Source organism: Ceratotherium simum, chromosome 20 (genome assembly GCF_057802395.1).
Source record: "Ceratotherium simum simum isolate JZ-2026a chromosome 20, ASM5780239v1, whole genome shotgun sequence".
Lineage (NCBI taxonomy): Eukaryota > Metazoa > Chordata > Mammalia > Perissodactyla > Rhinocerotidae > Ceratotherium > Ceratotherium simum.
In genome coordinates this window covers 20,044,051-20,060,898 of record NC_141919.1, presented here as the reverse complement: position 1 = coordinate 20,060,898, position 16,848 = coordinate 20,044,051, and the positions used below count along the sequence as shown (strand labels likewise).

General features: G+C 42.2%; 1 protein-coding gene across 14 annotated transcripts in view; it reads right to left on the bottom strand.

The window, feature by feature from the left end:
* Positions 1-1,950: 1,950 nt before the first annotated feature.
* The window catches only part of TRPM3 (transient receptor potential cation channel subfamily M member 3), an 806,860-nt gene continuing 791,962 nt past the window's right edge, over positions 1,951-16,848 (bottom strand). For all 14 annotated transcript variants that reach the window (XM_087444495.1, XM_087444496.1, XM_087444499.1 and 11 more), the window contains 4 exons: positions 16,277-16,427; positions 15,966-16,165; positions 13,836-13,968; positions 1,951-3,527 (listed from right to left, as the gene is read on the bottom strand). In XM_087444495.1, the coding sequence (XP_087300621.1) occupies positions 2,075-3,527; positions 13,836-13,968; positions 15,966-16,165; positions 16,277-16,427 (1,937 nt within the window). In that variant the 3' untranslated portion in view covers positions 1,951-2,074. The remainder of the gene's footprint in view (positions 3,528-13,835; positions 13,969-15,965; positions 16,166-16,276; positions 16,428-16,848) is intronic.

The following is a 16,848-nucleotide window of genomic DNA, read 5'->3' as shown; positions in this document are numbered from 1 at the left end:
CGAAAAGCTTGTTCAGCAGGGTTTTTGGTCTTTAAATATTTAAGGACTAGAGGTTTTGTCCACGTAGTTACTTGATTTCACAGAATGAGAAAATTGGAGTTCACAGCTACTACGAAATAAAAGAACCAGGTAGTATTTTGGGCCAGGAACATTAAGCCACTCTCCTTAAAGATTTTATTCTTTTTTAAATCAGTGATCCAAATAGGAATCCAAAGATTTGAGGGTCAAGATTTCTTTACCCCACTCCAAATCCAGATTCTGATCTAGAAGCACATGCTTATATTCTAGAGTCTATAATACTATCTGGTTTAGAATTGCATGTCTATTCAGATTGCACTTGGTGTAATTGCTCTGTGCAGGAGAAACCAGACTAAATGAGATGTCATGATATTGAGTGCTTCCAGACAAAAAAGGGGCAGACAGCAGATAGCTAGTCATTTTGGCAACTCAAGTTTGGTATGAGGAAAAGTTAAGGTCATAGAGATTTAAAAAATCATAATTTCAACATCTGTCAAAATATAATATAATGAACTCTTTTAATGGACCTCTTTGGATATTAAAAAATCCTGGTTATACCTTAAGGTGATAGAAAAGTCCAAGCCTCTTAAGAAAGTGCTATGTCTGTTTATATACTATATATAAACATGTCTCTCTGTGTAAATGCATATATATGTATATAAACAGCGTACACTATAGAACTCTTTATATGGTTTATTTGCTCTCTATTTTAGTCTACTGTGTCTTTTTTATAGCTCTGTATATAAGAAAAATATTCATGGTATGCCCGCAACTGATGGCTTTGGGTTGATACCAAACTCCCAGTCAATTCTAAGGTTATTTATGGTTTTGAAACTTCCTTAAAAAGTACTTTGGAACATTTCCATAAAAAAGATACCAGCCCTTGAAAAACTCCAATTAAATTGATGCTGAGCTCAGATTAAATGGCAAAACTCCAAGTATGAAAATATCCACATATAACCAGAGATTCATATACAAAATGGTCATGTGATGAGTGGTATGAAAAGTTGGCAGTTACATCTGGGAGATGATCAGAAGACATGGCGGAGTCATGCAAAGGATGAAGGCCACACAGCAGCATACACATGACATGAGTGGTCAGAATATAACAATATCCCATATAGCAATTTTAGGTGAGTTCCGCCTACTATTTTTTTTAGTTCACTATTACATATTCGGTGAGTGACTTCATTGATGACAGGTGAGATACAAAATAAATTAAAAATATAAAATTATTTAATTACATTCATCCTGAGCTTGCTCAACTATACTCGAATGCCCACTGTATATAACAAAGCACTTGACATTTGTTTCTAACATCATTTCTTCTCTCATTTTGATTGCAATACAAAAAGGCATTTCTTTTCCCTTTATTTTCTTCAAAAAAGATAAACAATTGTGGCACCAGAAGTGAATATATAAGAGACAGGTGAACTATGACTGTTACCTTGTTTTTTCTTTATAATGATCAATTACAGAAGTGTTGGCATGAGAAGGATGTGGGACGTTAGGAAGCACTGCTTGTTGCCGGCTTATACTGAATAAAAAGGATGCTCTTCATCAGTCACCAGTGATGGAGCCAATGTGAAAAGAAAACAGAATTGAAGTTTAGAATATCTCATTTGTATGCTGGCTACTTTATTTTATTTTATTTTGCAATTTAGCCCTGCATCCTAAAACTCTTGATAATGGCCCGAAATCGAAAGATGCCGCAAGGCATGGAGAGTGCTTGACGCCCCTTCATTCCCAGAGCTCATGGCTTTCTGAAGTGACTAGTGATACACATTCCTCTCAACCCTCTTCTCCCTCTATTTCCCCTCCCTACCCATCAAGTGTGAACATGACTTACATCGCCCGTATTTGGCACTGGGCCAGATCAAATGCTTTCTTGATCTGTGGCCCAGAAGTCACTTTTGAGTTAACACCTCCCAAAGCATTGCTTATTTTGCTCAGCTAAGAATAAAGCAGGTATGTTTCAAGGAAAGGGAACAGGTGGAGTTTGGGGAGAATTTTACGGCTGGATTCTTGAGCCTCCTGCAATGCTTATTACGAAGGTTTAGTTGTGCTTGCTTTCAAAGCTGTGGAAAGCGGACATTCTAGACAGTCTCCTCATGGACAGGCTGTCCCCTCGGCCCTCCGGCTTGGAGGACTTACTCTTCTGGAAGGGATTTCGCAGGCTTGCTGTGTTCCGCTGCCTGTCGAGTTTGTCACTGATGGAGAAGCTCTTCCTGGTGTGTGCATATGGTGCGCTTGGCTCCTCTGCTGAGTAGCTGTTGGCGCGCTCTATCTTGGGAACTGTGATGTTGTTGGACAGGGTTCTGTCTGAGTTATCGCCCGCCTGGGAGGGTATTGCGATGGTAGCTCTCCGGCCTTTGGCCTCATTCTCCTCACTGTCAGAGCTGGGGTGACTCAGTTCTGCTTCTCGTTCAGGATGGCAGCAAGATGATTCCTCCACTTTGCCTCCAAGACCTCCAGGCAAGGTGGCTCTGTCGGCAATCGCTTGAGGGGCACTGACACACCTTGTGTCAATACAGTCTGTAATGCTTGTGTATTCTGCTGTTTTCATGGGCATCCCAAAGTTTGCGTAATAGCTCCTCGAAGGAGAAAACATAAAGCTATGAGATTTCACAATGGGGGCCTCTTCTAGAAGAAAGGGTGTGGTAGCTAGGTAGCGGCTGCTTTTGGAACGCTCGATGGTGTGGTACATTGGAGGGTCAGTGTCCCAGGGGTTTTGGCATTCTGGGAGGTGGGTATAGTCTGAAGAAAAAGACCTAGTGTCCATGGAGGTAATGTCCTCAAAATCAATGCTCCGGCTTGGAGGTCTGTCTGTGGGTGCAAGAGTTGCATAGGCACTACTTGATGTGGCTGTGGAAGGTACTGGAGCCGAAAAGCTTGGCTCGCCCAGCCCAAGGATGTTCATGGAATTGTCCAGAGGGTCTATATCACAGTGGAGCTCATCCATGGCAGACACATAGATGTCTATACATGAAGATGGTCTTCTGGAATCAGGAACAATGGCCAAGGTGTTTGCAGGGGCTGCAGGAGCTTTGGATTCTTTTGCTACAGAGTGGGAACTAGTAGCCCGGTGTAGGCTCAGGGACCTTTCTTTAAAAAGACTTTCCAACTTTTCTATACCACCTTTGTCTTTCACATTGACTGAATAGAAAGAATGGCTTCGCATACGGGGCATTAGGGTTGGAGAAGTTGGGGACATGGTCTCCTCACCTGCAGGGTCTATACTCTCTTGGAGTTTGAAGGTGTTCCCCTCCTGGCTGTTGAAGCTGCTCTGGCGGACGATGTAGGCTGCGTCTGTGCAGTCCGAGGAGGTCCGAGAGCGGATTTTGTTGGACTCGGCCCGCTCCAGACCTGTCAGGCGCTCCAGGGCCGTGGCCATGCGCCCGATGAGGTCCTCGAGCTGCGCCAGCCGGATGTCCACGGTCTGGAGCGAAGCTTTCATGCAGTGCTCTCTCTCGTTGACTTCCTCCAGCCGCATGGACATGTTCTCCACCCTGTGCGAGGCAGAGAGAACAAGAGTCACTCAGGGCTGGGTTCCTCTGCTGGAGGTTTGAGAGAGCATGGAAGGAGGCCATCAAAGCTGCACCTGGACCTTGGTGCCATCAGTGTCCTACCACAAGGAAAGTGAGGGGTTGCGGGTAGCTGGGGGGGGGGGTGGGGAGGAGAGGATGGCAGTGACACTGTCAGTGAGAATCACAGAATACAAATCTTTTTGAGCTGGAAGAGGCTTTAGAGATTATCTAATCCAGTGGTATTTAGCTAAATCCCCTTTTCCCTCAGTGAAATTTAATGCACAATCCCAATACAGTAAATAAACACTTACTGAAGTGGAGTGGGGCCAAAGTCCTGCCCTTTTACCACGCTCATGGCTTAGCTATGGCTTGGGCAGGGTTTAATGACCTAAATAAGTCTTAGGGTATTAGCTTATCAGAGTCACCGACAAAATGAGAATGTTGCATTTTGATGACTTTACCCAGAATTTTGCGACAGAATTTTAGAAAGTAGCTATTCTGATTGCACTGTATGTGTAAAATTTGTATTTTACAGACTGGGATTATTATTATTATTTTTTTTGGTGAGGAAGATTGGCCCTGAGCTAACATCTGTTGCCAATCTTCCTTTTTTTTGCTTGAGGAAGATTGTCCCCGAGCTAACATCTGTGCCAGTCTTCCTCTATTTTGTATGTGGGACACCGCCACAGCATGGCTTGATGAGCGGTGTGTAGGTCTGCGCCTGGGATCCTAACCCACGAACCCCAGGCCACCAAAGCAGAGCACTCCAACTTAACCACTACACCATGGGCTAGGATTATTTTTATTTTGCATCTATATAATAATCTTTTTTGCTGTTATTCACAATAATCTTTTTAGAATGTAGTGCCTCCAAAGGAATTAATATGGTTCTGTTACTGAGGCACCTGGAATTGATCTAATCTAATCCAATCCTTTTATTAATTAAGGAAAAACAAACATCAAGAAATTTAACCAAGATTGCATAAAGTAATTTGTGGTAAACTCTGGAGTGTCTATCAGTAAGTAAATTACCCTGTTCCTCTCTCTCTCTCTCTCTCTGGAGAGCTGATCACAGATGCCTTATATTACAGTTATTTCTAGATGTCTTGACCCTCCTCATTGGAAATTCTTAAGGGAGTGATCTGTCTCAGATTCTTGCTTCCATTTCCACGTTGCCAGCCCATTATCTGCCAGGTGTTGTAAAGGTTCACTGAGTCAATCACTGGGATGAACTTGATTTCAATTGTCTAATAGGCTGCCTGGCCATTTATTTATAAAGACAGAGGTGACATATTTCAAATAAAATTATGCCATATTTTTCACTTGCTCAGATTAACTTGGAAAGGAAAAACCAAAGCCAAGTTTTGGTTTGAGCTCAAACTTTCCCTTTTAAATGCCGAAAGGCAAGTCTTTTGGAGAATCTAAATAAGATCCATTCACAACTTTTCTGGAGAGAATAAAGATACTTTTCCAATATTTCCAATATGCACAATAAATCACTTGACTCCTAACCTTTCAAAAAAACATGCTTGCATGTACACAGAATGCTTTGCAAAGAATGGTGGGAGTTAGAGCAGGGTCCCCCCAGCTGCTGTGATGGGGGTGGTGGTGGTGGTGTGTTAATAATAGCAATGCCTCTGTTAGAGAAGAATGTACATTCCAATGCCTGAAAGAGGTATAAGAGGCACGTGGTTTCCCTCTCTAAGGGACCTGGAGGCCTTTAAAAAAACCTGCTCTGCTGCTGGCCAGAGTGGGTGTGTGATTCTCTTGCCTTGGGGCACACTTCTGCTGCTCTCTGTAACAACTCCCCCAACTCACTCCACCCACTCTGCTCTTATCTTTCAGCTTCCCTGCACCCAGCCTAAGGTTCTGGACCTCTTTCAAAAGCCCTGCTTTGGAGACATTTTTTCTGTTCTCCCTCCTGCTCCCCATAACCAACCCAGCACATGCCCAGGTGTACCCCCAAAAGACTTATACACTGAGCAATTCTGCATGTGGCAAACCCAACTATTAGCTATTCACCCAGCCAATTCAGCTATTAACACAGCTAATTCAGAAGGAAAATACAACTTTTCCCTGTTTCACTTCATTTTGTGGTTAAACATAGCAAATTACTTAAAATATTGTTTGTGTCTTACAGACTTACAATTCACTTTTTCATCATCTAGCCTAAGGAATTTGATTTTGCAAGTACTGCAGTTTCATTTTTTGCAATGCAATAAGCTTTGGGTAAGTGGATAAAATATTTCATTAAAGTCAGGAGCAGGACAGATCGTGTACTTCTGTAGAATGACACTTTTCATTTCAGATACTCTAGGTATGGGGTTGCCCTAGCTTTTTAGTGTTGGCAGAGTAACAAAAGGCAGGATAGTTTTCTTCCTCCCTCTCTTTTCCTTTCCTCGAGCCCAGTGAATCTATAATGTTGGTATAGAAGGTGATAAAGATGTTCTTTTAGCATAATTGCATGTGATCCTTGGTCTGAGGACTGTGAAATATCTCCCTGCACTGTGGGAACCTCGCTCCCCGTGTCCCACCTTCCTTCAGCCCCAGATCCCACACTGCGGAGAAAACCAGCAGGTGACGGGCAGAGCTGATGCACCAAGAGGCAACGGCAGAGTCAGGACCTGGGTGTGGGCAGTAAATGGGACACAGAGACTAGGGAGTCCAAGATGAGGGGAGAAAGAGAGGAGGTGCAAGTAGGAAGAGGCTCCTCCGAGAAAGCAGGATGTGCCCAGTGGGAGCCCCAACAGTGAGGAAGCGTGGCCTCGGGGAATGGAACCAGGGTAGGGAAGCCTACTGGAACAGGGCCAAGGAACTTAACCAACTTAAGATTCTCAACCAAATCTTAACTCTCCTGTGGGCTTTGAGGTGCATTAGAATATAAGACTTGAATTAAAAAAAAATTGGACTGCTTCATCTATTTTCTTTCAGAATTCTGGATGTGTTTAACCATCAAACTGTATGATCATTTAGATCACGGACATAACTGATGGGGTTTAATGTAGGAGTTATAAAAGAATAAAAGTTCCTAGAGTCATATTTATATATGTTTGTTCCATAACTAAGGTGTGTCCCTTAATCTTTTTTTAAAAAAATTCTTGAAAAGTTAAGCGTAACTGGGCATGCATCACAGATATAAATAGGTCTGAGGAACAAACCAAGAGTTTTGGGTCATGACTGTAGTTGCTAGGAGCTGACTCTGGTGAAACCACTCAGGAGATAAAATGGAGATAAGAATGATAAGAATTTATGGTTCAACAGGAATCCACAGGAGATAGATATAGGAAGTGACTGAGTAAGAAAAAGAAGAGAGACTGTGGAAAGGAAGACGTTGTACGACAGGAACACTTTATTTTCTTTCCCTCTTTCACATCTCCAGACCTTGCATGGTTTATTTCAGGATAACTCAGGAAGCAATCACAGTAGAGACACAACAGGGTCCTGGAGAGATGTGAGGTGGTTCCTGCTCCTGGGAGCTCAAGAACGTGACAGCCAGGAGTCCACCAGAGGGGACTCAATAGGACGGTGAAAAAAAACCCAGCTAAGAAGACAGCTAGCTTCTAACAGCCAATGTGATGCGGAAAAGGACATTCAAAAGAAGATTCTGGTGGCACAAAAAACGTCAGCTTCCATATGCAATTTCTTAATTAGGATAACTGGTTATGTTATTTTCTGGAAATTCATTCTTCTTTTCTGATAACCTCAAAATGTGGTTAAAGGAAATATGGTAAAAGGAAAAAGAGGTTTGGCAGGCCATGCCTGTTCTAAATCTCAAATATTCCCTGGAGTGCTGGCAGTAGAATGGGTGTGGGATGAAGGGCAAAAACAATCCCGTATCACAGGGGGCTCTTGTAGGGGGACAAGGATATACCAACATAGCTTTTCAAATCAAAGGCAATGATGCAGAACAGCTAAGGCTAATGCTTGCTTATCCACAGACTGATACCTAATTTATGAATTATTTAAGTCCTTTAGGGTCACCTATCCTTCCCTTTGGGCCAGTTATCCTTCTCATTAACTCTGAGACAGAAAAGGGAGAAAAATTTAAACTCAACTCAATCAATGGAGATAACCAAAAACCAGCTTCAGAAAAAGACATGGCGGGAGGTAGGTGAAGCTCATCTTTTTTGGCTTACACCGTTTTTTGATTATTTATGAATTTCATATATACTAAGCTTTTCCTATCTCTCATTGTTATGAAAAATTATAAGTTGAATATACTATTAATAGTCATGTGTCTATCACTTCTTCGGATCTAGATGAAGTGAAAAAAGAGTACAAAGCCCATTGGCTTGGGAAAGATAATGTGAGATTAAAAGATGACACTGGGAATAATGTATATGCCAGTTTGCTTAAATTGTTACCATCGAGGAGAAAATTCAAACCACAACTTCTTCTGACAAGTGGAGCCTGGCAGGTGGGTGATGGCGAGGATGATCTGGAAGCTTTAAGTGAGGGGTCTGAGAGTTACACGCCATTGGGCAGGGCAGATCAAGTAAGTAGGTGAAGCAGGCAAGGCATAGGAGAATAGAGGCAGGACTTCTGTGGCAGCAGAGAGCGTGCCCAGTCCACGGGCATTCAATGAATTTTAACAATCACTGCAAGCCCAGCACAACAGCCCTCGGTGGCAGATGCTGCCCTCAGGCCACCAGTTTGAGAATTCTGCTTTAAATGAGTTAAAGGAATCAGAAAAGAACTTCCAGCTGTGATCACCAGCAAATGTACGTAACCCATAAGAACCAAAGGGAAATAAAAAGAAATGCCAGGAGACTGCAGACAGGAAAATATTTTTGTGATATTGAACATTCTGGGATTCTAGGAATTTTGGGAGTTTAACATAAATTCTAGGCAGCATTATAGAATGGTAGGTAATTAATCAAGTTCTTAGGTAAGTATCTTTTGAGTACTTTAAAAAGATAGGGTTAGACAGGGGACCACATAGGCTCAATAGGTTAACAGGGGACCACATAGGCTCAATATTTTTTTGTGTGTGTGTGAGGAAGATCAGCCCTAAGCTAACATCCATGCCGATCCTCCTCTTTTTGCTGAGGAAGACCAGCTCTGATAGGCTCAATATTAATCTTGTCTCTTTTTTGTGCTGAGGAAGTTTCACCCTGAGCTAACATCTGTTGCCAATCTTCCTCTCCTTTATATATGGGTCACCGCCTCAGCATGGCTGATGAGTGGTGTAGGTCTGTGCCTGGGATCTGAACTCATGAACCCAGGCTGCTGAAGTGAAGCGTGCCAAATTTAACCACTACACCATGGGCTGGCCCCTTAATCTTGTCTTTGTTTTTTTTTTGATAATTTAGACTAAGAGAGAGACATAGATGCACAATATTTGTGGTGAAGTACATTGTGATCTTAGCAGAGAGGTTGTTGACACACTGGGCAGACTGAAGAAATGTGGATACTTGGTTGGCTGATTAACCAAAGGAGAGATGGTAGAACAATGGGCCAATGTCATCATGAAAGGTATTTTTTGGAGTTGTGCAGTGTCTTGGTTCACCTGATCGGTGCTGGTGAGTGTTTTGGTGAATTATGTTGAAGGCATAGTAGGTATGCTTATCAAGAAAACAATGATATAAAATGGATAGGATGAAAAATTAATCTACTGGGTGATAAAGTCAGGATCCAAAGAGTCCTTGAGGTGCTGGAAGAATGAACCAAAGGGGGAAAAAAATAAAGAAAAATTTCACAGCAATGAATGTCAAGTCCTGATTTTAGGTTAAAAACAAACATTTCACAAGAAGAAGTTTGAGGATATTTGAATCAGCTCATGTGAAAAAGTTCTGGTTTTAATTAACTGTAGGCTCCTTCTGAACCAAAGACATGACTTGGCTACTATGATTGCAATGCAATCTTATAGCAAATAAAATATATATAGATCAAATAATAATAATAACCACCATTTATTGAAAGCATACATTATCTTAATAACTTTTAATACTCTTTAATACTTTTAATTAGGTGTTAATACTCCATTTTACAGATGGGACGTAGGTTCAGAGGAGTTAAGTAACTTGCTCAAGATCACACAGCTAGTTACTGCAGAATTAGTATTAAAATCTTCCCATTATACTGTGTCCTTTCCCTTTTAACATAGAAAGAACTACTTGTCCCATTGTACTCTATGAGTATTAGCTCAGCACATAGTAGATACTCAAAAATAGTAAATGAACGAATAAAGGACTTAAATCTAGGTTCTAACTACAACACAGGATTATCCTAAGTTCCATTTAGGTAACGCATTTAAGGGGGGGTGTTGACAATTTAAAGTGCATATTGAGGAAGTGAGCAGAGTAATAGGAGATCTGCTGCCTGCAAGATAAGTAGTTAAATGATCTTGGGATATTTAGTTTGGAAAAGGCAAAGCAAAGTAGGGAGAGGATAGTGATCTTCACATAGGTAAATTATTTCCTCAAAGAGAAAAGAATTGAGTTTTTTCTGTATTCATTCATGAGACTGGTATCTAAGGCAGTTTCTTCTCTACACCCAAACAGAGGCTGGGTGTAACTAGACTATGCATTCTTTCAAAGTAGAGTCTTTATATCCCCACCCCTGACCCAGGTCCTGCTCATGCTAGTTACTCAGTGCACGTTGTTAAATCGCCATTGGTCAGGTGTGCAGGAGAAACAACTGATTTGGGTGCAAGTAATCTGTACTCAGTGACATCCAGAACCTTTTTCAAATGTAAGGTGCTGAATTTTATATGCTCCACAGTGAATAATTCTGCACCATCCTCTCTTAACTCTGGACTTCTAGCTTGTCTGTTGGGTTCCATCAATGGTTCTCAAAGTGTGGTCCCTGGACCAGCAGCATCAGCATCAGGATCAGCAGCATCAGCATCAGCATCACCTGGAAACTTGTTAGAAATGCAAATTCTCAGGCCCCATCCCAGACGTAGTGAATCAGAAACTGGTATTGGGGGAGATACCCAGCAACCTGTGTTGTAACAAGCCTTCCAGATTGAGGCCCTCAGAGTTTGAGAACCACTGGGTTAGATTTTCTGGCTGTTCCTGCTATGGGTATACATTGGAACTCAATGAGACTGTGTGTTTCTTGAGGATAAGGCCCTGCCTTGTAGGTCCTCAATGCCTGCCACGTTGCCTGGCACACAGTGTAAGCTCAGTATGCAGGCATAGAAACCGAACTTAGCAAGGCTAAGAAAGGATTAGAATTAGAGTTAGAATTAACCGAGTTAGAAAGGATAATGAGCATGGAATTTAATAGAACAGATTCTAGGATTGGTTATCTTCAGCCAAGAGTCCAAAAATCCTCAGAAAAGAAAGCCAGTCACCAATGTAGCTTAATAGGTTAAAGATTTGGTTCTTTTAATGTAGTTATCATTAGCTAGATATTGACTCAAATAAAGTAGAGGTAGTTGGTTACTTAATTAACTCATTATATTCTGAAATTGTATTGCTTGAGATGCATCAGGGTCACTGCTATATAAAAAATGGAAAAGACAAGGATTTTTCAGAATCAAGTTCCTCCAAGGTGTTAATGATCTCCCACATACTGTATTGAGCTCTTTACATACCATTTGGGTGCAAATCTATGATTTAACAACAGTGCATTTAAATCGATAATTATGGAAGTATCTTCGTATATCTAAAAAGACTCATGCAAATATAACTTGCATAAGTAAATTGTATTTTAAAGGCAGTGGCAGGAGGAGGAGCATGGGGCTCACTATGTGAAGAAACCCTTTTCCCATGTCTTTTAGTCTAGCAAAGAGCCAGCTCTTAATTTTTCTGATTTTAAATCTCTGTATTGGGGCCATCTAACATGAAGGGAGAATTACATATTCTATATACTACACTGAATGTGCACAGTTAACTTATGTAAATTAAATATATGTATCTATCCAAATGTGTGTGTATACATATCTATCATCTATCTATCATCTTTCTATCATCTATCTGCCTATCTATCTATCCATCATCTATCTATCTATCACCTATCTGTCTATGTATCTATCTATGCATCTATGTATCTATCATCTATTTATCTATTATCTATTACTTATCTACTATCTATCTATTGATTGATTGATCTATCATCTATCTACCTACCTATCCATCATCTATCTATCAACTGTCTATCATCTATCTGCCCATCTATCTATCTATTGAATGTAACTAGGTCAGGTGATTTCACCTGCCACTGCACTCAGAAAGGACGTGTCCTAGAGTATGTGTGAGATGGATAACGTGGATTCACTCTTCCCTTGGTTAATCTTTGTTCCCTCATGCACCTCATGGTGTTTCTGTTGTGCTGAGTGCAATTCTAGTGTGTAAAGATGTTATTTTTTGGTACATTTACAAATGTACAAACCACAACCAAAACAAACCAAAACCAACACCACCACCAACAGAAACAAAATCCCAAGCAAACACAGAAGCAACGGAAGCAGAATGAGGCCTGGGCTTGGGTTCACTTCTCTGGCCCCTGGGCTTGGTTGTGAGCTCATCTTGGTCGTCTAGGCCCCCGTTACTCCAGAAGGCCAGCTAATGCCTAGGATGCCGGGAGGGTGGGCCTCCACTTGGCCTGGATTTCTGCGAATTGCTCACCTTGGTCACCCTCCTGGAGAGGGGGCTCTGTCTCCACCCAGAGAGGAACAAGGCCTTGGGGAAGAGTCTCCTGGAAGCGTTTGCAGGTGTGGGGTGAGAGGCTAAGGTGGAGGTGCTATAGTTCCTCTCCGTTTCCATCCAAAAGGAACTGGTGACATGATCATAATTTGTTCACATGCGCTGGTGTCTGCATCTCTCATTCTACTTCCCCAGAGAGGCAAAGGCTTCTTTGCATCTTAACATACCTTCCCCACCTTTCCTTCCTCCCAGGTCTGTGGCTTTCTGAATTCAAAAAGCATTTCAAAGGCCCCTGGACATATGCTTTGGAAATATGTCCGAGCAATGGCAATGTGTCCACATGGCACAATTTTCTGGGAACCACATGGCTATATGTCCACTAATAAATAGCTTTTTTAAGGCCTCAGAATGAGAAAGGTCTTCAGATTTGCAGCTCCTTCCTCTGTTTGCCAGAAAATTGCTTCATATCATATCATCATTAAATGCTCTATTTTGCAATGACAGATGCATATAAAATCTGTGCATGGCTTTAAACTTTATTAATATCGGCTGAGAACCTATGGATGCAATCACTCAATGGCATATGTGTATATACCTACTTATCTAGACTGCATTCTTTAAAGAAATAAAGAGCCAGGGAGAGGAAAAATGCCATTTGTGTAATTTCTACAGAGCCACTAGAGAACACATGCAGTGGGGAAGCAGACAAAATGTCATTTCTTGAAAACTAGAGGCGACTGACTCAAATCTTAGCAGTCTGAGTCATACTGACTAAAGTCATCAATATATTATACCTTTTCCCACTATTTATAATTTGCTTCCGCTATCTTTATATCGCAAATGCTTAAAATTTAAAGTTACACCAAGGCTTTGTAACACTCTGGGTGCTCTTTAGAACAATGGTTCCCAAATGCTGGGTTTTGAGTGTGCCAGCCTGGAATAAAGTTTTTATTAGCCTACAGCAAAATGAGGAAATAAGATAATGTAAGTTCATTTGCATAAAGCTAGATTTATTCAATTTAAAGGATTCTTTTCTCTTTATTTTGAGATTTTTCTTACAGCTCTACTAGTCCACAAAACTATTTAGTCAATGAGATCTAAAAGTATATAACCGCTGGGTAGAAAAATCTGCTTTTATTTCTTTGCTTTTATCTTGTTCTATAAGAAGAAAAAACAAAATTATTCGGAAAAAAAAAAAACCAAAAAACCTTCAACCATTATTCTAACTAATTCTCAAGTCTCTTGCTATTGTTTATTCAGAAGGTACTGAGCACCCACATAAGCCAGGCACTAGGACCCTCTATGCCTTTGGAGAAGATGCTCAGGGAAACATGAAACACAAACCTGCCGGAGAGCCCTGAGTTGGGCTGGGTCTCTCTTGGTTTGTTTCTGGGTCAGAACTTTCCAATTTCTGTTCTGAGCCAGCAACTCCTACCCTGTCCGGGCCTCAACAATCTCTAGTGTCCAGGAGGGTGGCTGCTATCGCCTGCTGGAAAAGTCCGGGATCTGTCAGTCTGGGATTTTGATCTGTAGACAGTGCAGACAATATTCTGTTCTCTCATAACTGCCGTGATATCTTGAACAATAAAAATAAACACAAGGGCCCTCTGTTTTTTGTGGCCATGTGAACAAAGTCAGTTGATAAAGCGTATCATGGCATAAAACATCCCGGGAGGCATGTGCCTAGGGAACCCACCTTTCTGAAGTCACCCGTATCCTCTCATCATTGGATGAATTGAATCGATCATCCTTTTCTCTGAAATATTCCTCAATGCACTGCTCTTCAAAATCATGTACTTTCTTGAGCTCATCATCAGTTATGAAGAGTTCTGTGGAAAGGAAATGAGATATGAGGCAGGGAAGTAAAAGCGGTAGCATCTGATCTGTGGGCCTAATGACATTCCTAATTTAAATCAAGGTTAGGAAAAGGGCCCTCGATTCTTTACCGGGTCTCAAACTAAATCCAAATCCAGTTAGGCCACTTGGGGCACTGTCCTGTCTCTGTGTGTTAGCCTCACTATGGGTCCCTGAAGTTCACCCGAACATACCTGCTTTACTGCCAGGGCTGATTAGAATTATTCAAGTTGTGTGACCAAAAATGTAGCCAAATCAAGGAAAAGGAAGCTACACCAAGAATGGAGGTTTCTTAAAAGTTCAATTTCTAGACTGAGGAATGTAGCAGACAGACATCATTCACTGGTTTTACTAAAAGACCTTTTGCAACCCCATTCCCTCTTTTCCTCTTCCCACTACTGAGGCTGGAAAGCCAAATACACACATTTGCAGCCTCCTTTGAAGCTAGCAGCCATCATGAGACCTAGTTTAGCCCAAGAAACAAAAGAAGTCTGCTGCAGGGAGGGGTGGTGTATTGGGAAGAGATTCTGCTTTTCTGATAAAGTATAGAGACGTGGCTGCTTCTTTCTACATTTTTTCACTTCCCCTCTTCTTCTTGCCTTGAATGTGAATGTGAGGACTGGAAGTGCAGCAGCTGTTTTGCTATCATGAGACAAGACAGTGTGATAAGGAAGAGCTAAGCCTGAAAATGGAAGGACTCTGGGTCTTTGACTTCAGTGAGACACTGTTGAGCTCTGGGCTACCTACCTCTTTATTTTTTATTATGTGAGAAACACAAAACCTTATTTATTTGTGTTATTGTTCATCTGGTTTTCTGCTAATAGCAGATAAACTAATTCATAATTGCTACAGCCATAGAAAAAGTTCAGTGGAAATTTGAGCCTTCCCCACGCCTAAGCTTTCTATTTGTTTAAATTTGTGTTTCAGATGTAAATAGTGAATTTTGGAATCCCCAGCCCTCTCCAACTCTCCAATTTTAATGTCTAGAAGGAAGTTGGGCATTGCTGTGTCAGGGAAGTTGTTAAAACTTCAGACTTAGAAAAGCAGTTGGTCAAGTGGCTTTGGCTTCAAATTTTCGATGTGCTAGTGATTTCCACAAGGTAATTCCTCGGCCGCAATCCTAGAGGCTCCTGTTCAGTAGATCTAGTGTATGTGGTCTGCTTGACACACTTTGAGAAACTATAGAAGCTGGCTTGTATTGGGCTGGATTCCCAACAGTTCTTAACTGTGGGTGGTACCCAAGGGACATTTAAGAATCTGCAGGAGCTATTTCTATTTAATGTGTGGAGGCCAGATGTTATATCTCCTGCAATGTAGGGGACAATCCTACACCATGGAGAACAGTTCCGCCCCAAGGCCAATAGAACCTCCTTTTAGAAAACACTGGGCTAGAAGGTGGATGGTGGAGGGTCTTCTGTTTTGTGCTTTGAATAATGGAAAGCAGGTCTGGTTTCCTCATGAAGTCATATAGGCACAACCCCTAAGGCTTGGGAAAATGTTTAAGACGTAAAAACATGATAGACCCAAAAGGGATAAAGGAAGAACAAACCTAGTCACCTGCAACTCAATTCCACTCACGTAACAACGCTTCACTTAGATATAATGCAGCATTGGGAGCATGGTGACACGGCTGATATATTTTGTGGTGGGACCTCTGGAAGGTAAGAAACTTAGAACCTATGAATTGCTAAAACAGGCCTGCTGGAGACTAGTTTTATCTCACTAAGAAAGTTGTAAGGCTAAGAATGCTGGATTTCAGCCCCTACAGTCTTCCTTCCAGCCCTGTTTCCCGCGCAAGCATACCCTCCTGTTCCGCCCCCCCCCCCCCCCCCCGCCCCCCAGTCTTCAGAGCTGTCGGCAGTCTGCAGGAAGCAGGAGGAACCAGGTGGCCACATGGTCCTGCATGGCTGCCGACAGGAAGCAGCAGGGATTAATGATCAGTGGCTGCAGGGGGCCGTCACCGGAAGCTTACTCAGGCCATAGTCCCTTTCATCTGGGTCGCTCTCGTGTTTCCTCCATCGGCAGCACAGGTGCTGGAATATCATGGTCATGTGGCTGAAGATGATCAGAGGTGGGGGCAGAACCGGCCTTTCATGGAAAGTCATGATGAGCTGATACCTCTGAAACTTCCACACTTGGTTCGATATCGATTTTACCTCAAAAAAGGTATTGCTGAAATAGAGACCAGAGAGAAGCAAGTGAGAAAGCTCGCTGCTTTCTGAAGCGCCACCCCGTCCAGCGCCCCCACGCCGTGCCGAGTGCCCAGAGGAAGGACCCACTTACTTAAAGACAGCGATCAGGAGGTTCACCAGCAGGATGTTTGCCACTAACAGGTAGCAGGCCATGATGGCCGGCACGATCCAGGCTCCTGTCTTGCAAGGAGGCAGCTGGATGATTTTGCCATCCTCTCGGGTCTCATTCTGTCCACAGGGAGCTGGGGGAAACAACACAGGCAAGAAATAAGAAACCACGGCTATTTGAGGAAAAAAAAAAAAAGACTGATGTGAATGAGTTTTTTTTTTTTTTTTTTTTTAGATGAAGGAAAAATACAGCCAGCTCAAAACAAACAGAAAAAAAAAAAAAAAAGAGTTCCAAAAAAGCCAAAATAGAAAAATGAAAGCTTCATGAATATCCCAAGGGGCTGCTGGTTCGTTCTGTCTCCCAAGTTGTCATCTGACTTGAGAGAGGTGGGGGGAACCCCCTGCGTGCTCACCCTGTCCCTGGGGGACACATGCTAAGGGGCACTTGGTGTCCTTAGGAAGCCCGGGGAGGGCTTTCCTGGGGAGCGGCAGCCAGAGGAGCAGAGCCTCACAGCCCCATCGAGTTACTTTCAAAATGTGCTGTGGAGGCCAGAA